At 40.2% G+C, this 25,066-nt stretch overlaps 1 protein-coding gene and 1 long non-coding RNA gene across 3 annotated transcripts; one reads left to right on the top strand and one right to left on the bottom strand.

Moving 5' to 3' along the window:
- Positions 1-5,792: 5,792 nt before the first annotated feature.
- LOC110016198 lies at positions 5,793-9,879 on the bottom strand. The gene is made up of 3 exons (XR_002291499.2): positions 9,776-9,879; positions 8,590-8,680; positions 5,793-6,839 (listed from the first exon to the last, which is right to left on the bottom strand). It is a non-coding gene; the product is annotated as an uncharacterized LOC110016198 (long non-coding RNA).
- A 128-nt stretch (positions 9,880-10,007) lies between these two features.
- On the top strand, positions 10,008-21,180 carry hic1 (HIC ZBTB transcriptional repressor 1). Of its 2 annotated transcripts, none has more exons than XM_004075333.4 (2): positions 10,008-10,118; positions 15,542-21,178. In XM_004075333.4, the coding sequence occupies exon 2, from the start codon at positions 15,559-15,561 to the stop codon at positions 17,743-17,745; it is 2,187 nt and encodes a 728-aa protein (XP_004075381.1). In that variant the 5' UTR covers positions 10,008-10,118; positions 15,542-15,558; the 3' UTR covers positions 17,746-21,178. The 2 variants fall into 2 exon arrangements, with proteins under 2 accessions (XP_004075381.1, XP_011480715.1); XM_011482413.3 differs by lacking the exon at positions 10,008-10,118 and adding an exon at positions 10,951-11,385 and having other exon boundaries at positions 15,542-21,180.
- The last annotated feature ends 3,886 nt before the right edge of the window (positions 21,181-25,066 follow it).

The following is a 25,066-nucleotide window of genomic DNA, read 5'->3' as shown; positions in this document are numbered from 1 at the left end:
TTCTTCCTCATTCAGATTTATGACATGCAATATTTATCATAAAAACTAAGCCCTCGCATGCCTGCAGCAGCATGATTCATCTATGGACTGAGCTGGGACTGCAGCACGGAGGCATGCCAATATGTCTGGGAAACCAGGAGGTGAAGACTTTGAGATGGAGAGGAGAATGGGATCCAAGAAAAGAAGGGGAGCTAAAGTTCATTCTGTGCTTCTTTTTCCCATTTGATTACAGTGGAAAACTGGAAGTAAAAGATAATAGAATTGAGAAAGACAAATGTCAGCATTGCCCATTGGGGGCAAACTGAATACTGCACTGTATTGTAGTAACACTCAATTCGTTTTCCCCTCTTCTATTTTATAATAAAGAATACTTGCAGAAACTAACATTGTGCATGTTCAGGTATGAAGGGGGCTTTGCTCTACTGGCCAGCTAAGTGTGGCGTACGGGGTTTATTGCCCTGTAATGGATAACACACTTACGTATGCTATCAAACTGGAGCAGAATTTACATGAGCAGAATAAACATCTGTTAGAGGGGCCCAACAGCAAAGTGACTAACATATAAATTAAGTACTTTGGCCCCCCATCATCATCAGAAAACCTAAATGCTGATGACTTTGTTCATCTGGATCAATGCTCCCACACTTAATTGGCTGTCCCATACGAGGAAAAGAAGAAGAAAAAAAGAAGGGTACAGAGGGAGTGAGGACTTAGAGGTGACATTCAATATTACTAAAACCGGGAATGTCAAAAGAAGGGCAGATTTAGAAAATTAAACTAAGACGACAAAGACGGTGTGTACAATAGAGGAATGTAAGACTCCGAGGCGGTGTGGGAGTAGCAGAGTGAGAGTGGCTGGCGTTTATGGATTGCAGATGTGGCGCATTGAGGTTTTGGCAGGGGCCTCGCGCCTGAATCCTGCACCGGCTGGGTGGCACCGGGGTGAGAGGGAGGTCACTGCACCGCACCACACAGCCCACAAAATACTAAGTTCTGGGGGAGAAGGGTCAAATACACAATAATGTAGATCTGCAAGACTATCATCCCAAACACATCACCCTTTGGATTTAATAATAATAATAATAATAATAATAAAGTCATCAAAATGATCAGCACATTTTCTCAGACATGAAAGATGAACCATTTGCAGACAGCTCCGCATTAGCATTGTAAGAGAAGACTTCTAAAATGAAGGAAACCAGCAAAATCACACGTGGGCAAAGTTATGAAGGTGCATATCTTGCAGTGTCTCCCAGCTGCTATCAGCAAAGGGGCAGGGTACTCATAACTCTTATCATCACTTTACCAACATAAGATATTGGTAAAAATTAGATGTATTTAGATACTTAGATGTTGGTTAAAAAATTAGGCTCACGTAGTATTCTCTCTCAGAGGGAACAGGTCACTGTAAATCAAAACCAAATGTCCAGAGTGATTTCAGTTGCATTAAAACAGACTAAATGTTGTGTGTCTCAACAAGAACTGTAACCCCAAACACCAGGAGCAGGAGACACTGATTGATTTGAAGCAAAACCCATTTCCAGCTACCTGATCGGAATTCAGCTATACACATTTGGAACATTTTGGACTATTAATCAGGCAGCACTATACTTCTGCCATGAAATGTGAAGACTTTTTTTTTGTAGCAGCATTTTCTGTCCCACCAGTGGATTTGTGAAATCAGTTTTAAAAAGTTCATTGAAAGGTTGTCCAATCCCCCCCCTCGATATATCGATATCCACCCATATCTGTTAGTGTGTGCATGCTGAGCTGACCCACTGTACAGTCAGAGCTACATACCTCAGTGCAAAGAATTTTAATCCTTCGAATAAAACTCTAAATGTTGGGGCACACAGAGTGGTAACTGGCCACTGGGGTTCAAAGGGGAACACAGGTACTGCAAAAAAACTTTGTGCACACAACCACATGGGAAAGTAGAGTAAATGTTTATAATAATGACAAAAAATAAGCACAAATGAGGAAAAATGTGCATGATGCTCCATACAACATTATGATGCTTTTCCTGTGCAACATGCATCATTTCACACCATTGCTGAACATATTTGTTACCCAAAACAATCAGCAAAAATCACAGTTTTTTGCGGAGACTAAAAAAAAAGAAAGAAAAAAAAGCATTTTGACTTAAAAATGTCTGTAATTTTTCACAGATTTCTGTTTAGGTTAAACATTCTGGTCAAGAAAACATTTGTTCTTTTTTTATTTTCCTTTTCCTGATGTAAACCTTCCAAGTTATCAAAATGGCAACCAACTGGTTAACAGAACAGAGCTTTAAGAGACAACCAATTGAAGAAAAAAGCTGCACACATTTAAGAGAGTAGGCAACCATTTTTAAAGTAAGTTTTATTATAATTATGCATTTTTTTTCCAAAATAAAAAAAATCTGTTATTTTCTAGGACATAGTTCATTAGAAATTCACCTCTGTGTTGTTGGCGAAACTGTTGGCGGGAGTAAACCTGCCACCATTTCCCATCATCCATCTGTGTACATGCGCTCCTGCCAACCCAAACGTAATATTATCTGTGCAACAAAAATGGGGAGCAATATTGGAGTTATCCAGCTGTACAGTTTTGTGTCAGGTTCCAGCTCGGATGAGGAAAATGAAGTCGTCTGCAAGTGGATTCATCAGAATGGAGCAGAGCAGGGAGCTCGTGGCCCACTGATGGTAGCACCCACGTCACATCTACAAGTTTTTTCCAACTGCATTTCTTTGTCTGCTCCTGATTCACAATGATTTGAATAAAGAAACACTCAGAAATGCAATTATAATCCAAAGTTTCTTTATATATGTTGTCCTCTATTATGAGAAAATGCCACAAGGACATGTTAAAAACACCAAAAACTTGATTTTCTTTGCCATTTTGTGCCATGATGTGTGGTGTTTTGCGCTGTTTGGAAAAGTAGCTTTCGTTTAGTTGGGTACACCTCATGTGCCCTCCAGTTTATGAAGGTGCTGCCTGACGGCACTCACACATCAAGGTCCAGCTCTGTTTTTCTTTTCTTGTGATATCATTCCTTTCCTCTTTGTTCCCCTTATTCTGCCTCTTAGCCTGGTCTTGACTCCCTGGTTCCTGGCCAGGCCTGCTGTCCCCGGAGGAGCCAGAGAGGAGATGGAGAAGGGGCACCACCGGGGTTTTGAGACCAACTCCAAAGCCACAACTGCATCAGCTCCTCTCCTCTCTTCTCCTCCTGGCACCCTCCCCAGCTCTCCCATTAATCAGAAGTGAAAGGGTATTTGAGTGCATATGTGTTTGTGAGTGAAAGACAAAGATGTAGAGTGTGTGAGCAGCTGAGTGTTTATGTGAGTCTATTTGTGCTGATAGGGAGCTGGATGGTCGGTCGTGATGGTATGGAGACCAGGACCATACAACAAAGCCTGAGAGTTCATCTAGAGAACAAAGGAGGTGGGAGGGAGGATGACTGACTTGAAGCCTGGCGAACACATTGGGGCTGCCAGCGATGAGAAGGAGAATGATCTGCAGAGGTTTTTAAGGTTACACCATGAGATCAACATATTTACAGATGGCTTAAACCATTTTTGCTTTGCTACAAAATCCTTCAGGCTGGGATTCTCTTGAGATTTATGAACCGAAGTGCCAAAACTGCACCTGCTCAAAAACAAGAAGAGGGGCCAGCAGTCCATGACCTAAAAAGTTAACAAATTACATCAAGATTCCTGTCAAAGTTTGGTTGTCTTTCTCTTTCCTTTCTCTGATTATTCAGGTGGGAGTTAAATCCCACAGAAAAAAAGAAAAGAAATCAAACCTGCTCTGCTCCCGCCCGCCAGCGGGCCTCCCAGAGTGCTCTCTTTTTGACATCACTTCACAGAGACTTGGCAAGCTGATCTCTCTGCTGCTCTATCATTCCCTTCTCCCTGCTTCCTGCCCTGATGATGTCACACTCCATATGGTTTTCAGCAGTATCAAGACGGAAAAGCGATTTAGTTAGTGAGAGGATAAGGAGGGGAAAGGAGGAGGGCTGGAATGGGGAGCAGGTTGGACACAAAAAACAAAAGGTTAACTCTTCCCCTTGTGTCCTCTGAAAGTGGAGGATCCAGGAGGGAGAAGTGATGTGGAAGAAAAGGAGGTCAGGGGAGGGGAATGGTTGATTTGTGTGAGGCTAATGAGGAGAGACCAGGGAGCAGAGTCTGTGTATCCGATATCCATGTGCTGCACAGACGCCCACTGGATTGGCTGACACACAACCCTCCAACATGGAAATGCATTTTGACATAGCTACGAATACATGAACTTCTAACACACTGTGGAGGAAAAAGAGGCAAAAATGGTCAGAAGCCTTTTGAGTTATTGTGATTTAGCATTATATTTACTCTGCATTTATGTGGTGCCACCTCACAGTGTGAGGGTGTTCCTTGTTCGTGTGTGGGACGGAGCGGGCACATGAGGATAACTGATTACTATTGACAAATAGAAGAAAAAACAAATCTGGGCCTTTAAGAAGATGCCAACAAAATCAACTCCGGCGGTTAACTCCATTTTAACTTAACCAAATGAAAAATCCAACAAACTGACATTAAATGACCTACAAATCAAACACAATGGAGAACATATTATCAGATCCCTCTAAAAAAAACATGGGGAAAACAAAAAAAAAAAAAAAAAGAACATTTCTAGAAGACTATAGATAAGAATAAACATAGGACTTGGATTTTCAGGAAGAAAATTGCAATCCTCACAAATAAAACAGTATCCATTCCCTTTCCCCTTGATACCTCCCGATTGGCTGTCTTGTGTACGTAATGCCCCTCCTTCCTGTAGTGACCATGTGGCACCAGGAGCATGACCAGCCTGCAGCATCCAGCAGTTTGCCAAGCACTGGTAACGATAAACTAAATATACTAATTACACAGAAAATGGACTTAAATATAAAAACAAACACATTATGTATTTGTAAACTAAACAGATGTGTGCAAAATATGAAATGAAACAAATGTTTTGAAGGCAAAATTAATTAGTAACTCGAACACAAAATTTTCTGGTGTTTTATTCACATTTTTGAATTGTGATTCAATACACATTATTTTGATGGATTTTGATGGATTTTATTTTGATGGAGTCTCTATCAAGTTGCACACCTCATCAAGATAACTCTTACAGTTAAACTTTTATAATAGAACAGAGTTTTCTTTTTAAGTAGGCTGCAGGCCTAGAATGCATTCACATTAGTTAAAGAAGTCCATAAACCAAAACACTTTTTTGGGTCAAATTCTATCCAGAAAAAAATACAACTTAGCCATATTTGTAAAAGGCAGATACATTTTGAAAGCATTTTGACTTAAAAATGTCTGTAATATTTTACAGATTTCGGTTTAGGTTAAACATTCTGGTCAAGAAAACATTTATTCTTTTTTATTTTCCTTTTCCTGATGTAAACCTTCCAGGTTATCAAAATAGCAACCAACTGGTTAACAGAACAGAGCTTTAAGAGACAACCAATTGAAGAAAAAAGCTGCACACAGATGTAAGCAACCATTTTTAAAGTTAGTTTTATTATAATTATGCATTTTTTTTGCCAAAATAAAAAAATCTGTTATTTTCTAGGACATAGTTCATTAGAAATTCACCTCTGTGTTGTTGGCGAAACTGTTGGCGGAAGTAAACCTGCCACCATTTCCCATCATCCATCTGTGTACACGCGCTCAGGCTGGCTTACAGCCCCTCACAACCCAAACCTAATGTTATCTGTGCAACAGAAATGGTGAGAAATATTGAAGCTATCCAGTCATACAGTTTTGAGCCAGATGCCAGCTCAGACAAGAAAAACAAAGATGTACATGGATCTATTTTTCTGCAAATGGATGCATCAGAATGGAGCTGAGTAGGGAGTTTTTGCCCCGCCAATTGTAGCTTCTACATCACATCTGCAAGCTTGTTCCAATGGCATTTTCTCGTCTGCTTCGGATTCACAACAATTTAAATAAAGAAATACAATTTCTTGTATTAAAAATGAAATTTTTATCCAGTTATATTGTTTTGAGCCAAATGCAAGCTCGGAGACTTACATGGAGCTAATCGTCTACAAGCACATGCATCAGAATGGAGTGGAGCAGGGAGCTTGTGGCTTGCCATAGTAACTAAATAATTATTTTAAATTCTCAATAAAATTTCTCTTCAGCACTTTTTCATAACCACTGCTGCAAAACAAAATGGAGAAAACATGATCCCCCCCCCAAAAAAATTACACTAAATCTTCTCCAAAATTAATCTGATGAAATTGAGAACAAAAGAAAGAAAAAGTATAAAATCAACAGTGCTGGTCTTTTAAAATTTTCATTTAAAAAAATATGATATGATAATTCACATATTACTGACTCTTATAAAGGAAACTGGATTTTTCAAATATAATAGTAACAATGATATTTTTAAATGCTTCATGTTTGCAGATCTCAACTTGATTGGTGATTTGTAGCAAAAACTTAAGGCCAAGGTCTCCAAAATGTCAGAAGACAATCTACACTTTTTTATGCTTCTCTGGGAACAGCAATCAAGTATTTTTTTTTTTTTTATCTGGCAGCAATCATGGCAAAGTAATTGTCCATCACCACCAGATGGGCAACCTAAAATAGAGAGTGAATGCACAAAACAAGACTGCTCATTCAAATCACATGCCTTGCACGCCTTTGCACTAAAGCTGTCGCTAAACAGCTCATTACAATGAATTAAGAGTGGTCTGTGTGTAAATGTTGAACCTACCATTCAATTTTTGGTGGATGCTTGAGGGGTGTGTGCCTGGTATGGTGGTGCGGTCACAGCAATCATCTGGAGATATGTGTGGCCTTGTCCCTCTGGAAGAAAGAAAGCTGAGACGGATGATTGATGAGAAGGAAGGGAAGAGGAGAGAGCAAAAAGGGCTGTTGTTAGGGGTTGAGAAGAGCATGGAACGGTTGTTTTGAGGTGATCAAATGACTCTCGGAATGTCATATCTATTGTCCAGTCCTCCTGTCTTTCTGCTGGCAGGCAGGAATGCAGTAATCGTGGGGTGACTGCAGTATTCCTCACTAAAAATCGAAAACGAGGTGATTTGGACCTTGGAGACACAGTGACCCTGGAACATGTCTAGTCACAGATGCCTAAAAAGTTGGCTACATCTTTTCAAAGTTTCTCTATCCACTGAGATTCATCAAGATATAAGCCTTATGTGGAACCTGCGATCCTCACACTTGGAGAAGTGTTTGATTTAAAGGGTGACAGCTTACTGTTAAGGGATTTGCTGCTCAGCCTGCTTTATCTCCGGCTCTGGTTTTTGACTGAAAAACGGTCTTTGGAAAAGCCGGGGCGCACAGGCGGCAAAGGGGTATTCCCTGTGCCTCGTTTGGAGCTCAGCTTCATTTTGAATCAACCAGCATTTTTTTTTGTTTTTCCAGTTCATCAGGAGTTCAGCCATTCAGGTTTGCTGCGCTGAAGATTATGCTGTTAAATTGTGTTTTGACAGGCTGAAATTAAATGTCCAACGCAGGCCTCAGGAGGCTGATTGATTAGTGAGATAAGGCCTGAGTGGGAAGACAACGGCTGTACCCGCAGACACACAAATGAGGCAATAGGTTTTTTAGCATTATCCTTAAAAAAAATATATATTATTATTGGAAAAAATTCCCTTGACTGGCCAGTTAGCAATAAGAAGGCAGACAGGAAACATGGGGTAGTGGTGGTGGTGGGGGGGTGTTTGACATGCAACAAAGCCCTCCAGCTGGAACTGAACCAGGGACTTTATGAGTCTGTGGCGACTCTTTAATTATCCAAGATACAGGGTGCATGCTCTGTTAATGACATCAAAACCATTTTATTTGCCTTTAATCACATTTTCCTCGGGCTGTGTGCTGGTTTAATCTCTTGGTCTGTGGATGAGCAGAGTAAGAGGGGATGCTCTTATAAAGCAGCAGAAGTGTACACAAGAGCGCTTTTTGTGTTATTAATGATGCTTTTGTAAACAGTTTACATTTTTAAACATTAAATAAAGACATTTATAACATTTGTGACAAGTGTGGCAGTGCTATGGCATGTTTTATAGCAGCATTTTCTACAAACGCACTTTGGAATTTCATTTTCTCAGGCTGTAACATTTTATTCTGATTATTGGGATGAATTGTGGTGTAAATAATTGCACATTCAGATTCCTGGTCAATTTTAAAATACCACGAGTAACGCAAAAGAACTAGGAATGATCAACACTTGCAGCATAGTCATTCTTGGTTAAATGTGTGTAATAAAAGAAAGGATCACCTGTTCGACCTGCAGCGCAACATAATGCATCATTAAGTGTCTTGGCGAAAACTATTTTTGACCATGAATTGAAACACTCACATCCTTGATAGACGATATCTATTCTCCGTCTCAACTTTGCCTGCTGCTCTGTGTGAGGTTATCACCAGTTCATCGAGGGAACATGGAAGTGGGAGACAATGCCTTCCTCAACTTCTTGGGGTGGATCATATCATTTCAATGAAACAGCAGCACCTTGAACTCGCGTAATTTGAAGAGGAAGAGACCCTGCACGCCCTCATGGGATTGTCAGCTGCTATTGCAATCAAAACAAACACAAACAGGCCTCACTTTAGCGTTTGTCTGGGTCACATCAGCCGTCTGCCTCGTGCAGTGATGGGAAAGTCATTTGCTTCGTCTGTTTGCTGTCATTTCAACCGCTCTGAAAAAACAACAGGTTTTTTCACAATACATTATTGACTTGAATGTGAAATTGCTGTAAATGACTTGACTTTGATTAAACAAATAAAAAAGGTGTGCATCTCTGTAACATTACATACTTAGTGGTTACTTTAGATAAAAAAAGCCTTAACTTTGGATAATTTAGATCAGGGGGCTGCAACCTGAGGTTCCATTGCCACATGTGGCTCCTTTAATCCTCCATTGTGGCTCTTTGGTTAAATAAGAACAAAAAAATGTATAGTTTTAAAAAGCAACGGTAAAGTAAAAAGTTAATAAGTAGTTAAGTTAAAAAAAAAAGCATGTAAACTTACTCAAACTTCATTCAACTCATTTAGAAACAGTCAGACTAAAGCTTTCTGACAGATTTTTAAGTCCCATGAACCACATAAAATCAAGTGGAAGTCAGTGAGCACAACCAGAGTTAAGGTGCACAGGATTATAGGGCAGATTTCCTAGTTTTGCACCTTAAGGTGCGGAAAACACGGCAAGGGACATTAATTAGCTCTGATTTTATTTGAGTCCATTAGATTTACCCATTTGTGGCTGAGGTGAACCACAAACAGTAAAATAAACTGTTTATTTTCAAATCACCGCTGACATTACAGTATCTCCTACATTTGGTGCATTGAGATGATTGTGACAGGGGTGTCTTTAATTTGAAAGAAAGTCATGAGAATCTCTGTCAAAAGTTATAAAAAAAACCTTCCTATTTAAAAAAAACGAAATGTTTATATTTTATTTATGTCAAAAAGCAAAGGAGTGTTCAAATTGATCACAACAGTAACAAATCTGGGTCTTATTTTTCTAAAAGGTGAAGACTTTATGGCTCCAATGGGTTGCAGTCAGTGAGAAATCGACCCAAATGAATGGCTCTTCAAGTGTTGAAGGTTAAAGGCCCCTGGTTTAAATATCTGAAATGGCACAAAGCCATCCATTGGTTTTAAATATTCTGGGTTTATCTTCTTGATAATCTAATATGCATAAAGATGCGTGCAATGATATGATTTAGCTATTACAGACTGTTTTTAATGTCTCTTCAAATGTAGGATTTACGGTGAAGCAGGTCGTGGCTCACCTTCCAATGCGGCCCCGCTACCACCGCGCGCGCGTCCGCTGCTGTCACGAGGCCTGTGGGACTTCTGCCGTTGGGTGTCGCTGTGCGACATGCATACTCCTCGCAGGCGGCACGCTTGGTCCGATCGGACCCCGGCACAGCCTAAAGGTGTCAGATCGTCCCGATGACATGTGAGGATTTTTGAAGTGTGGAAGAGGCTGAAGGAGAGGAAACTGGACAGGAAAAGCGCGCGGAAGGGAAGGTCTGAGGAGAAAGAAGGGTTGGAGTGCGGAGGGAAGTGCGGAGCGATTGCCGAAGAAGAGGAGGGAGAACACACGGCCAGATCACCAGACATGAGTGCGAGGTAAGAGGGACGGAGGCTGAGGGGCAAAGGGGGTATCCACGGAGACCGGTGTCAGGAAGACTGACTTTTATGAGTTTACCTCACACCTATTACGTTTGTGTTATTTTAATTATCGATGAAGCTCGAACTCGTGAAGAAATACACCCATCATTTCATTTCTAATTTTTCTCCTTTTAAATACATTTTCCTCACTTAAAATATGCCATCCAACATTTTTTTTTACATTTAAACTTTTTAAGGACCTCCAACAAGAAAATGAAGAATAGTGAAGGCATACAAAATAAAAATTTGAAACAAGTATTACATTGCCTAAAATCAGCGTTAGAGTAGACCCTGCTGTCCTTTTCGCAATTCAAAATCACTTGAACCAAAATCTTTATACAACCAGGTAAGGCCCCTGTTGTCTCAGAGGGCAACTTTTTTGTGTTGCCTTATGAGTTTGTCATCCTTTGAAATGCCATCAAGCCTCCTTTTGGCAATTTTTTTAGCTGAATTGACCCGTGGAGGTTTGAAGAAATATTAAGAACACGTAAAAATCTATCGATTTATCCAATTAATGGATGTAAATAAAACCCATAAATAACAATAATCAGTAATAACTGTGAGGACACACTGGGTTAGGGGGTTTTAGGTTCCTTGAAGGTTTTTGACATCTCAAAACTACTTTTCCGTTTTCTGAAACCTCCCCGATCACGCGCAAGAAATGCGCCACGCAGAGTTCGCTTTGGCTTCAACAGCTGCCTGTCTCTTTAAGACGATGTGTTGAGAAGTTCACGTCGAGGTCACTTGAAGTTCCTGCCCTCGATTTTACCTTTTAGTTTTATTATAGACTGACATCACACGGGGCGCTAAAACACTTAAGGCTCATAGAGGCTCCATTATCATCTCCGTGCGCCTTGTTGCTCAGACTCAAAAAATAGCAAACGGAATTAGAAGTAGGAGAAGAAAAAACAAGAGAGGAAAATGATGCTGCCCTAAGCACGTATTTTTTTCTTTTTTTGGAAAGGATGAGAAAGAGTGGAGAGGAGGGGCATTAAGGGAGACAGAGGGAGGAAAAGTGGGTGGGAGGACGTACCCAAGGAGCGAGAAGAAATTCATATCAATTAATAATCATAAAAAAAGAGCTGGCAGACGCGCTCGGAAAACTGGCATGGTTTTTGGGAGGCTGGCAGTTCAGCGCTGAAGCGTCAGATATGACTCCTGGTGACTGCTGAGATGATCATTAAGGGAGACTTAGATCGGATGGCAGAAGACATCGGGTATGCAGGTAAGAACAGAGCCACACAAGCAAAGAGGGACAGGGTGACATTCTGATTTCTTCCTCACTCTACAGCAAACTCCTCAGAGTTTTAAAAGTTTATTTTTGAGAAATTAAAGCTTTTTGCCAACTTTTAAATTAAACAGGAAAGCTTCGCTTTTCCATTAAACGCGACGTGTTTACTTATCAACTGAATTTGTTATTTAACTGTCTTAAGGATCAGGCGGCTGACACTGTCATGTAATAATTTATTAAAAATATGTCATAAAAAAGTTTTTTTCCCTTCTTTTTAGTATTTCTTTAAGTGTTTAACTTTTATTCAAAAAATCATAAAAGGCGAATATAATGCGCAAATAAATGTCCAATAGATGGTTAATTACATTTTATATTTTTCTTTTTTTACTGATGTAGGGCAAAAAGAAGACGCACTTAAGTTTTAGCAGCGACGCTGCAGAGGATCCATTTGTTTTAGTACAAGCAAAAATGATCAGATTTGGAATGACGGAGGCGCCTCTATGCGCGGCACCGCGGCTCTGAAGCGCGCAGGAGTCGCTCGAAACAGCTATCCGCCTTAGAGCCGTTTGCTGAAAAGTAGTTTTTTCTTTTGAGGATGGATGAGGCGCAAATCAGACGCGGATTCGCTCGTGATTCGGTTGACTGCTCGGTGCGTGACGCGCAGAGTTGAGGCGCGTTTGTGACAGAGAACGAGGGGAAACAGCAGCTTTAAAAACTCCACATGCAGAGTTGAATCCTTTGATCAGACCAAAAATAATTAGGAAATTACAAGTTATCTGTGTACTGTAGCAATAGGGAACAGCAAGCCTCTCATAATAAAATAAGGCAATGTAGTAACATTTTGTCCCATAAAGTAGATTAACCTAATTCAAGATTTTTTTTATTGTTCTTTTATGCCAATTTAAGGAATTTGCCGCCTTTTCACATTCATGTGGATTTCATAAATGCTTTCTTAAGTACGGATGGAAGCAATCAAATAGGGTTTGATGTTCAGTGACTAGCGCCAGTTTATTCTCCATATTCCGATTTAAAAGCAAACAATTAATTTAATCTAAAAGCTAAAACTGCAAGGATTTTTAAAAAAAATTAATTTGCATCAAATGTATGTTGCAGCATATTTAGAAAACAGTCATATTTAGGGGGTTAAAATAAACAAGACTGCGTGTGCTTAGACAGCAAATTCAAATGGAAGAGAATAAAGTGTCAACACAACCTTTTAAGCAGATGTCCAGAGTGTTTATGTGACTCAGACTGAATGTTCTGGCAAGAAATCTAGTTTAGCTTTACCCCAAACCACAAAACGACAAAACAGACAAAACCCCAAACAGTGATTTTTAACTGAATGCAAAAATTCACGTGTCGTCTGTGTAAACTAGTTTTCCTTAATCAGAGTCCTATCAACATGTTGATTGGGCATTAAAGATAAAGCTGTCTTGTGCATCCTAGAGGAACTAAAGTCAGGTGAAAGCTGAAAAACAACCGAAAATATTAACAACATGACAATTTACCAAAGCAAACTTCAATATGCAAGTTTAAATATGCTGCATGCCTCTTCTCAGGATGCATTCAGGTTGCACATGCCCTCTAGATTAAACATTATTACATATATATATTTTTTTTACCATAAAGCTTCACTTTTTTTTTCTCCAGAGAAGTGATATTAAGCTGAAGTGTTTTTTAAGAAAAAAGTTTGCCCTTCAAAAGACTCAAGCAGCAAAACAAAAGAAACCCTTGTTTTCTTGATGGGAAACTTAGTCACCATAACATTTGTTACCACAAGATGTAACCAGAACTAATTTATTGGAAGCACGGCTATTTATGTTGCAGCTGCATTATTTTTTTTTAAATTTACACTTTTAGGGGGGTTTGATTGTAAAAAAAAAACAACAAAAAACATTTTTTTTAAGTGCTTGTCACAAATCATCACATCAGGGTACGAGGGAGTATGGTGTCTTCCTTGGAACAGGACTGGGCCGCTTGATCTGCATGCAGAAGAGAAGACACCCTGATGCTATCGGAGTATAAGCACAGTTTGTCACCAGGATCTGTGATTGTGAACTAAGTGGAGGCAAAAATTCAACACGATTGGAAGGTTTAAGGTTGAACATCTTTGATCCGAGCAACGATAAAACACGCGTGAAACTGGCTGTTAGGCAATTAAAGGTAGCAGAGGGAGGAGTATTGTGGGTGACAGATTTGAACATGATGCACTTTTGACCCTCCTTAACTTGTCATTTCTGTTTTATTTTATTGTTAGTCTTAATCATTTGTGACAAGATCATGAGTGATAGATTACACTCATCATGTGGGGGTTTGAGCTTATGACATCTGTAGTGTAAAAACATATATATTTTTTGTATTTAAAAGGTTTCCCCCACTACACACACACACACACACACACACCCACACACACATCCACAAGTGTTCCCCTCATTATTATGAGCTGGACATCATTGTGACTTTCCATTTCCCATTTTTCAGTGATGACGTGTTATTTTAAGCCTGAAGCTGAACATGAACATTTTTAAAAATACAGAGTTAAAAGCGAACTAACGATGGCCCCTGAGGTTTAAAAAATACTCACTTTTTGCTGTTTTGATGAAAATAAATCCACAACCAGTTTTTGTTCACAACTTCACGTCCGATTTTTTTTTTTTAAATGGAGTCTTCCTCCACTGTCACACTGAGCGCGCACTTTGAATGACATAAACAAGAAGTCAATGAGCTGGTGTCAGGAAGACTGTGATCAGACAGATGCAGTGATTATTGTTTAGATGCTTGTTTCCCATCAGCGACTCTCATCCCTGAGGGGCAGTTTGAGACGTTTAATCTGCCATGTAAACTATCCTCAAAAGCCACAGCTTGAACAATACGCGAGGCTTCACGCATGCTGCTGATCTCGTTTATTTTAGGCCTGATGGGACAATTACTGTTGATATTTGAGTGCGCACATTTGATGCCTGAGTCTTTCTCAGTGTTGAGAAAATTAAACCAGCAAACGCTGATTTGATTTACACCTTGTGCTTTCGTTGTTCCTTATATGACTGAAAAGAAAGGCGAGCGGGAATCCTGATCTTTTTTTGGATGCGCCAGTCGCCCACAGGTTCATACCTGCTGTTCATCACAGTTATGAAACACCATTCCTTTTTCTTTTTTTAAAGCCTTTTCCTTCACTTCTGGGATATTTTAATGGGAAGCAAGGAAATGCAAAATATATCTATGGTTTTCTTATTGCAGAGGGTATAAAGGTAAAGACTTGGAAAAAAGAACAGTTAAAAACTTTAGCTAGAGTTTTCTGTTATTGACTGAGCTTGTTATGCATTTTTAAAACAATTCTGCTCTGTTCAACCAACAAAATCTGTGAATTATGAACAATTGAACTTCCTTAAAGACCTAGTTCAATGAAAATGCTGTTTCGTGGGTTTTTATCATGTTCTTGTCACATTTTTCTCATGATGAAATACATATAAATATATAAAGAAAAAAAAGCTTAAAATTGCATTTCTGAGTATTTCTTTATTAGGGAGCAGACAAAAAGATGCAGTTGGAAAAAGCTTGTAGCAGTGACGTAGGTGCAAGAGTCTATGGCCCACATGCTGGCTGGTTCGCTCAATTTTGATACATTCACTTGCTAGATTGATCCATTTGCGTCTTTGTTTTCCTTGTCTGAGTTGACATCTAGCTCAAAACTGTGCAACTGGATAGCTCCAATATTGCTCACCATTATTGTTGCACTGATGATGTTTGGGGTTTTGAGAGGGCCTAAGCTAGCGGGAAATATTGTAAACAAAGGATTAATGGGAAATGAAGGCATTCTTACTACACGCCAACAGTCCCGCCCACAACTCCTGCCGCCGTGCAAAACCTATACCATACACACTACAATGTTTATTTATTTAATTTTGGCTAAAAACAACAATCATAATCAAAAGACCACTGGGAATACTTTAAAATAGCTTAATAGATGATTGAAGTTTAAGTTCAAGTTCCCATTCTTATACCACTACAATACTGACATTTTACAGCTTTTTACTTTAAAGCTGTTCAAATCCCTGGAATCCATCAGTGACCTATGTAGGAATTGAGAAGATGACATGTTATTTGAGGATCTGCTGCATGACATTTTACAGATCTTGTTTTTTTTTTTCAGGTGGCGGACTGAAGACAATGCTGGATGCCATGGACGTTCCAAGTCATTCTAGGGATCTCCTCCTGCAGCTTAATAGCCAGCGTACCAAAGGCTTCCTGTGTGATGTCATCATCGTGGTGCAGAATGCCCTTTTCAGAGCTCACAAGAACATTCTGGCTGCCAGCAGCCTCTACTTGAAGTCTTTGGTGGTTCATGATAACCTCATCAACTTAGACCATGAGATGGTCAGTCCAGGGGTTTTCAGGGTCATTCTGGACTATATCTATACAGGACGTCTGAGTGAAGGAGACCCTACTTCCCCCACTGAACCAAATCTAGGGGCTGTGCTGGCAGCAGCCAGTTACCTTCAACTGCTTGACTTAGTGGCCTTGTGCAAAAAGAAGCTGAGAAGAATTGGAAAGTACCCTCAACGACAAGCTCCTGCCTTTCTACCCTATGCCAAAATGGGGCCTAACAGCATGGGCTTTGGGAGTAGATACAGGGTTTCCACTCCTGTAATTCAGTCCTGTCCACCTGGAGGACTTTTAAATACACCCAGACCACATTCACTAGAGGATATGGTTCCCCATCGGCTATCAGTTCACACTGGGGAAATATACGCTCCAACCTCCAACCAGGGCTCTCAGGTGTTCCCTCCACTACCAGCAGCTCTACCTGCCCCGCAGGGACGCTCAGCTCATGAGAGGAACTGCTCCCCTAGCTTCGGCCTTGACCTTTCTAAGAAAAGCCCCACCACCCAGTCTCAGTTCACACCCTCTCAAACCCGTCTGGCAAACAGTCACAATGAAGAGGAACGAGATGGAACTCAAAGTGGACGCACAAGTCCAATGCTGAGTATGAATGGGAGAGCATTTGGACCAGAAAAACCTGAGGTTTCCCACCAGACAGGGACCCGTAGCCCCCCAGCTTTCCCACATCTCAACCAGCCTCTTGGTCCCCACCTCCCTCACCTGCACCGTTCCGGTTCACAGGGGACAGACCGCTACCCGTGCCCTCCAAGTCCTGAAACTCCTACAGAAGGTGGAGAGGCTGGCAGAGAAACGGGCAACATCTACCGCTGGGTGAAACATGAGCCACTGCCGTATCCAGCTGAGGACGAGGATGAGGACGAGGATGAAGAAGAAGGGGGTGAAAATGGAGAGCAGCATCACAACCACCACAAGGCCGGGGAGGAGAGTGAAGGAGGGGATGACAAGAGCGGATCCGGCACAGAGGAGACAGGCAGTAGCGAGGGTCGTCCGTCGCCTTCTGGACCAATGGGGAGGTTCCACATGCCGTATGAGCCTGAGAGCTTTGGGGACAACGTGTACGTGTGCATACCCTGTGACAAAGGCTTTCCGAGCTCAGAGCAGCTCAACGCTCACGTAGAGACGCACACAGAAGAGGAGCTATACGGTAACCCCGGAGGAGAGATGGTAAACAACAACAATATCACCAAAAACATGAGTGATAACACAAATGGCTATGAGAGCCTCAACAGCACTCTGAACAGTCTGTCTCCCCTGGAGAACAAGTCCACCCATGGCCTGAATTCAGGCGGAATCGCTGAACTGATACGACCTTACCGCTGTTCCACCTGTGAAAAGTCCTATAAAGATCCAGCCACTTTGCGGCAGCACGAGAAGACCCACTGGCTGACACGGCCTTATCCCTGCAGCATTTGCGGTAAGAAGTTCACGCAGCGGGGCACCATGACGCGCCACATGCGCAGCCACCTGGGCCTTAAACCTTTTGCCTGTGACTCGTGTGGCATGCGCTTCACACGCCAGTATCGCCTCACCGAGCACATGCGAATCCACTCTGGGGAGAAGCCCTATGAATGTCAGGTGTGTGGGGGAAAGTTTGCCCAGCAACGCAACCTCATAAGCCACATGAAGATGCACAGCAATGGAGGCACTGGGGGGGGGCTGACCACAGATGGAAAACTGAAGCTGGACTTTTCCGAGGGCATCTATCCCCTGAGTAAATATGCAGCGGAACACCTGGGGCTGAAGCAGGAGAAGGCTAGTGAGCTTCTCATTCAAGCGCAGCAGCAATTGGTGGCGGATGCCAAGGCCATAGAGAGCCTCTACCCACTTTCCAAACTTGCCTCTGAGCATCTTGGCCTTACCCATGACAAAATGGATGTCCTGGGTCAACCACTGCCCCCTCCTCTACAAGCCCTCTCTGAAGGCCGCACCATTGACCGCTACTCACCCAGCTAAGACATAATATGACATTTTAACATGGGTCTGTGTGCACACGCAATTTACAGTATTCTAAAGCCTTTAACCTCAACTCAGTTATCTATCTCGTCTGCACCTCGGACTCGGGCCACATGGAACTGGTCTGCTTATGCACACATACACACCAAAAAAACTGAGACTTTAAGTGCCTTTCTATGCATCTAATGTATCTAAAATCCTCCTTTATAAAGGAGCTTTGAGCTTTTATGTGACCAAGGGGACACTCACTTAAAGAACTTCAGTATTTATGTACAGCATTATGCAAAGAAACAGTTTTTTTTTTAATTCCACCTTTGAGCCAAAGTGACAATTTGAAAACCAAAATGAAATTGTTTTATTTATTTTTATATTGTGATGAAATCCAAAGAAAACATGTTGCAAGGAAATGTTGCAATCTGACCCTAAACCTGTGTACTACTCATTTTTGTACAAGATAAAGGAAAGCATGGATGGACAAAAATACTGGGTTGTCCAGACCTAAGCAGAACTTTTCTTTACGAGTATAGAAAATACTCATCTGAACTTTAAAGTAATGGGAGTATTATTATTATTATTTTTTATTTTATTGTATTTCATTTTTTGGGGTACTGGACGATTAACGAGTCTTGCTCTTTAGCATCCCCCCTATTTATATGAATTGATTACATGATAAAGCAGTTGCCTGAGTATTTTAGTCTCCAGCCTTACTTTCCCCACATAAAGTGTCTCAATCCCCTGTAAAGGTATGCATGGACATCTTTTTCATAATTTGTCACGATAATGTTAGCTAAATTGGCTTCACGCTCAGCATGCAGCAGTTCTTGAGCTAAAACCTCCTGCAGCGGCAAAACGAATGTTCCGATGCTGCAAGCACAGCCCGGTGATCTAATCGCACATACCCATTTGTTGACACACTAATCCCTGATCATGATGAGTGCAGAGTGAACCATGGGTGTTGCCTCTGACACAGTTATATTACTGATATGGATAGACCTGAGCAAAGAGTCAGAGGGCAGAGTAAATGACAAAGACATTAACTGTCAGAAACACTTAATCCATTAATAGCTGTGGTTTGGCAGTTTTCAGTGGTCCTGTTCCCGGCTACTATTTAACCAAGAGAGAGCTGTGCTCAGCTTCTTGCCTCAGAGGCATTCTGCAAGCTGGAGGGATGTCCGCTGCACAAATAGCAAGCCGGTTATCTGTCAGCGATATGAACATTAGAAGGAGTTTGCGAGTCTTCCCTGGAAGCCAGCGGGAAAACAGGACTCCCCCAGCTGCTGGGCTTCAGTAATCTCTGTGAAATCTCCCTTTTTCCTAGACAATTCGCACTGCTCGCCGACATGATGTCCCATTTCATGCCTGCCAACTCACTCCTCTGATCCATTTTTTAAATGTTTTTTTTTTACAAATATCTCCTGGCCTTGCTCTGCTCCAGAATGGCATCAGATGAGGGAAAAAGAGATTTTTCTTGATTAGCGGACCAGCAGTTTCTTCAACTTGAAAACAAAAGAGCACTTAACCAACCGCTGCTGGCGAGATGCAGATCTGCAAGTCAATAATTCAAAGAAGATGTTGGCTTTTTCTTCTTTTTTCCATATTTGCTAGTCCTTAATTTTGATCAGACATGTCTGACCACTATAGTGCCACTATATGTCAACCTCCGTGGGTGAATGTGAAGACAAAAGCCATAAATACACTGTGATCGACGTTGTGAATCTAACACGCTCAGAAAATCAGAAAAAGTGCCTGACTTTTGCATCTGAAACATGTGTCTAAAAATTTAAGGGCTTCCTTCCTGTAGCATATGATCATATCAGAACATTTCTTGTCACTTTCTTTAATCGACTTTGTTTTCATCTGAACTGAAAGCAGCACAAGTGAAACTGGTGCTTTTACCTCAGGACTGAACCCACCACGGGGATCTTAAGCTTTTGTACATTTTTACTTAGAACTATCAACACGCCAACATGCACACACCCACATGCACACCTTTTTTTGGTTGTACTTTGATGTGAACAGGGCAGTTGCTCTGTGTTAAACCTGTGTATTTTTCCTGTGTCTAAACATAATTTTATGTGGGATTACTTGTGATATTAACATTTTATTTTCATTAAACGGTGAAAATTGCATTTCGTTGTTCCTGAAAAGGCTTTTCTTGACAAATCAAGTTAAAAAAAAAGGTCTAAATATTTTTTGTAGTCATTTCTTTTCACAATAGTTTGCAGGATGGCTCTTGAGTTGGGTTTTAACCACATACACAGCAATATGGAGGGGATGTGTTGTGTACTGACACATTATTAGCACTTCCTTGAAACAGACAAGCGGTAGCATGAAACCATGAAAACTGGCCTCAAAAAAAAAAAGAAAAAAAAAAGAAAACTGGCCTCATATTCTTAGGCCCCGTTTATCCAGAAGTGAGTGAACTCTTGACAAAAACCAGACAGAGGTCACACATGCACACAGGCACACAGGAAGCAGGCTTGTTTAGCTTGATGCTTTAAGTTTGGGGAGTCTGTCATCAAGGCAAAAAAAGGAAAACGCTCTCAGAAAGAAAAGTGTGAAAGAAAATGTGATTATAGGAGCTTTGCCAATTACTATGTGCATTGATGTAAAAATAAATATGAGTCGTGGGAATTTGATTTTTAGTTTTCCCAGTTTAAATACAAATGTGTTCATTACGTTTTCTTGCCAGCACCACTAAAACAACACAGATTTTACAGCCACTTGAGATCTGTACAGCAGGAAGAAGGGCGATAAAGCTTGAACATTTCTGCAGGATATGCACTGTTTGAAATTTGCTAAATCACAATAATGTGTGCAACAGTGGAGGAGGAGAGTTGAGGATCTATAGAAAGCTTCTTCTCATCTGTTTGTGTGTCATCTTTCTGTTTGAGTGCGTGAAGGACTGTTAATGCATGTCCTGGGAATAGTATTGGTGTGAAGGAGAAGAGCTGAGGCGCAGGAAGTGAACTTTTGGCTGATGTGTCGTGCTGAGCAGGATGTTGCCATGTGTTTCTGCGCAGGAGCAGACACAGAGACAGGGAATGGGGAGGGAGAGGAGCACGGAGAGCACAGCAGGGAGGACGAGAGCCATTTTCTCAAAATGAAGGCTTGTTCTTATTTCTAAAACTCGCTATTCAAACACATGAGTGCACGGTATCTCCTCTTTTCCTTCCCCTGATTGCTCTTTGGGAATACATTTCATGAGGATGTGACACTGTGGGCTTTCAAAGCTGTGCAGTGAATCGTTAAGATTTATGTGTACTGATTTAAAGATTCTTTATGTTTCATTTTATTCCTTTTTTGTGGGTATTCTATGATATACATTTTTATTTTACTTAATATGTTCATATTTTGAACATTTCTGAAAATGGGGGCATTGTTTAGCCCTGAAAATATATGCAAATCATTAATAAAAAAATGATAATATTTCTATGGCTTTGTGGGTGTTTCACTTCATCGACATAGAAGTGTTTTGTTTGAGTTTAGTCACAGTAGAAACGATTGCATTCTATTTAAAGTTTTTATCTCAGGAAAAGTAAAGAATCCTCAGATAAGTGTTAATATAAACACGATTTACATGATAAACTATTTAAACAATTAATGTTTACAGTTTAAAGTGTCTTTTTTATATTTAAATCTAAATGAAAGTGCTATAAAAAGCTATGAAACCCTTACAGACCAAAATGTGGTTGGGGTTTACAATGAAAAAAACAAAAAACAAAACAGGAATAGTGACTTTGACTTTGATTTGATTTTACAATGCACGTCAGAAGAACATGAGGATTCAGGAAATGATCCAAATGTGGCTTTTCGCACAGTGAGTTAGAGGATCTGACAAAGGAAAAAATTCTTTGTGTGAGGCTAATTATAGAAACACAAGTTACTTTTTATTGATCGTACTGTTTAAATCAGAAATACAGCTATGTAAAAAATAAAAATCAAACCTTAAAAGTTGACTTTTAATTGGACCATTGCAGATGTTCCTTAGGGAGTAAAGGATCCAGCATGATTGCATTGTTATGTGGAAGTACCTGATGCGTTCCTTTAATGCACCTGTCAGTCGACATGTCGTGCTTGGCTCAGAGTGCAGCAGCCTGAAGTGCAACAGAGGCATCAGACTCTTTTAGGAGTCTTTATTACAAGCAGCTGCTGTAAATTTATTTCTCTAAACTGCACTTTTCTGGAAAAACTATTGTATTATGGCTCTTTTTTCCCCCTCCCTTTTATTACTTTCATAATCCCCCAAAAGTCCCACAACTGCTTTCCCTCTGGCACTTTGCCTCTTTAGTTTTCCCCCTCTTCCTCCCTCTGGTGCAGAGCCTGGCCACTCTGGCCTTTTACCCTCGAAGCACAGCTTCCCTCTTTACCTCTCTCTGGGCCTTCTCTCTTCTTTCACTTAACACAAACCGCTGACCCACGAAACCCCCCCTTCCCATGATCCACTTACTTCCAGCTGTTTTTCATGCTGGAAAAGACAGTTGTCTAAATGTTTACGTGAAAAGCTACTTTCTTTTTCTTTGAGCCTTGATCAATTTACAGAATGAACCTTGTGTTGTGTGTTAAAAAACAGCAGATGGGCCAAAAAAAAAGAAAGAAGAAAAAAAAAATCAGACTTCATTACTGTTTTCTGACCTTAGAGCCAAGATGTGGCTTACAAAAGGGGAGATTAAAGACGGCATCTTGTTGTAAAGGAAATGCAGAATAATGTGAAGGGAAATGTTCAGAGTAAAATATGCTCAGAAAGATGCCAGTAAAGTAAACATGTATGAAATTGCACAACTGAGTCGGGCCATGGCTGCACCGGCCAAGTCATGTGCCGAGATGGAGAGAACAAGTAAAGGAGAGGGGTCTGAGTGGAAGAAAACCAGAAACAGAAAAAAATAACTTGGACTTGATAGTTTTCACCATCAGTAAATTAAGAAAAACTAGCAGCAGTTTGTGTTTTGTTTTTTTCTGGCTGTTAGTGGGGCAGTTAGATAAATTTGTGTTACTGTTTGATCAGGAAAGACTATTCTTTTAAAAATCTGGTTGTGCATACCATTGTAAGAAGACACTTTTGCAGGCTGGTAACAGTTACCACCCAGTCAGCCCGAATGTGACTCTTTCTAATTGATCATCTGCTTACATCTGATGGGTCTGTTTAACTTGGACCTATTTTAGTTTTCTATCTCTGCCTTGAGCACGTACGAAACAGAGAGCTAGAGAGCGCTGGCTGCAGTCTTTTTGTTTACAGTGTACAACTTCTGCTCCAGAAGTTTAAAATCAAAGACAAACAAAAAGCAAGGACAAAACAAGCAGGAATTTGCAGGAGTTTTTTTCTCTCTCGAACACACCCGTGCGCTCACACTCACAGCTGCGTGGCAGACCGCAGCCACAGATTAGGTCAGATTTAATTAGGGTGCCCTGCTCCGCTCAGAGTGTCGTTTCTTATAGCAGAAGCCATTTTTAAAGGAAAGGCGACTCCACGGTCGGCTTCCTCTCTACACACAATGGAACCTGTGCCAAAATATTACTGAGCCTCCAGGCCCAAACACATGTGCTCAAATATGAAAGTATCTACACTGCATTTTGGAAAACATTTGTGTGTTTATAGAGAGAGTTCAAATCTAATGAAGACCACCTTTGAAAAGGCTTGACACAAGTGCGTTTTAGCGTTAAGAAAGCTCAACAGACTGCAGTAGCTGAAAGTGGAAGAAAATATACATGACAGAATACAAGCATCAGACATAAAGAGTTCCCAAAGCTGGTGCTACTTTAGCAGAAGAAAATACTATATCATTTTTTATTGTTTTTCTATGATTTGGAATTGGTTTATTTCAAGCCATCAAAACAAAACAAAAAACAACTTAAAACACAAAAGAAATATATAGTATATCTACACTCAGATGTATTAAACCAAGGATAATTAATAATGAATTGATTGGAAAATAAATATACATACTCATACATACACTGACACGTATCTTCTGCCTGATGGAAGAGAAATCCTGTTGAACGGGACAAACATCTACAATAAATCATTTATCCCCATTGCTGTCACTCTGTTTAATTTAATATAGCACTTGTTTTAAACTGTATGTTGATGGTGCATTCTTTCTATGTATTTGTTAAATTTTCAAGCTATTTTAACCGTCTTATCAATTTTCTTTAATTTGAATGCGTTTTCCTTGTGAAAGATGAATCTCTGTTCATCGAACAGACCATAAAGTTTGAAAAGAAAAGAAAGAAAATGTGTTAATAATATTTACCGATAAACCTTTTATGTACTTTAATTCTGAATTTCTTCATTTCAACACCAAACTAGAAGATATTCTGTTTCAGAAAAATACTGTAAATATTACATAACAAAATAATTGCGATTAACTTAATTTGTAAATTTCAAAATGAGTATTATCTTCTTTATTGATAAATAAAGATTTTTCTTAACTTTTCAAACTTTACTATTATTCAAACTTCTTAAAATATAACTTGTGAATCAAAAAACTAACAAATGAGCCAAACACAGAAAAGTTATTGTTTTTTTTATCTTTTCACATACAAAAACTATTATGCATTGACATACTTTTTTTCACAAAATATTAATTTTAGAATAACCTTATTTAGTATTTGTTGAATTTAATCAGCCTTGATTTACAAGGATTTTATTATTGGTTCTTATAGACCACTGCATCCATTTGTGTGTTTGGCATATTTATTGTGCATGAAATGGGTTTTTATTAAATAAAAAAAAACTGGGACAAAAGTCTGCAATAAATACCATTTGACTGCAATGGAAACCACAAAAGTGAGAAACTTCAGTTCACTTTCCTTCAATACTCTCTCCCTCAAGTCCATAATCTCCCATATGGAGACATATGAGTGCCTCATTTAGTGTGGAGAATTTCAAATTAATCTCATACATCACACACAGTCCACATCAAATGTCGAAAAGATCCATTAGTCTGTCAGCAGCAGCTAAACCATCCAGGCAGGCACACACAAACATCCTTCCTCACTGTATGAGAATCACCTTATTATCGCCTGCACGTAAGAAATCATAGCGCCTTCCAGATGTGTGATATGAATCGAGTAACTTGCCACAAATCAAGTCTTGATGTTAAACAAATTAGCATTTCTTCTCCAAGGTGCTGTAAATCATCAACATTCATGAAGCCTGGGTGCTTCCCAAGAGAATTCCCCTACTTAGAATGACAGACATCGTCCCCTCTGCTGTTTCACCTGTACGTGAACACTGAAAGAACAGCACGGTAACTATCATATGTCTCACTTCATCCTGTTTCCTCAACATGTAGGATAGGCCCATTCTGCAAGGATTTGA

The sequence above is a fragment of the Oryzias latipes genome, chromosome 13 (genome assembly GCF_002234675.1).
Source record: "Oryzias latipes chromosome 13, ASM223467v1".
NCBI classification, from domain to species: Eukaryota; Metazoa; Chordata; class Actinopteri; order Beloniformes; family Adrianichthyidae; genus Oryzias; species Oryzias latipes.
This window is presented reverse-complemented; position numbering and strand designations above follow the sequence as displayed.

What these genes read in the sequence shown, in the direction of transcription:
- hic1 (XM_011482413.3), top strand. Translation starts at nt 11,334, where the DNA reads ATGATCATTAAGGGAGACTTAGATCGGATGGCAGAAGACATCGGGTAT. An exon ending in AGAAGACATCGGGTATGCAG is followed by an intron (nt 11,386 to 15,541) that starts GTAAGAACAGAG and finishes TTTTTTTTTCAG; the next exon opens with GTGGCGGACTGAAGACAATG.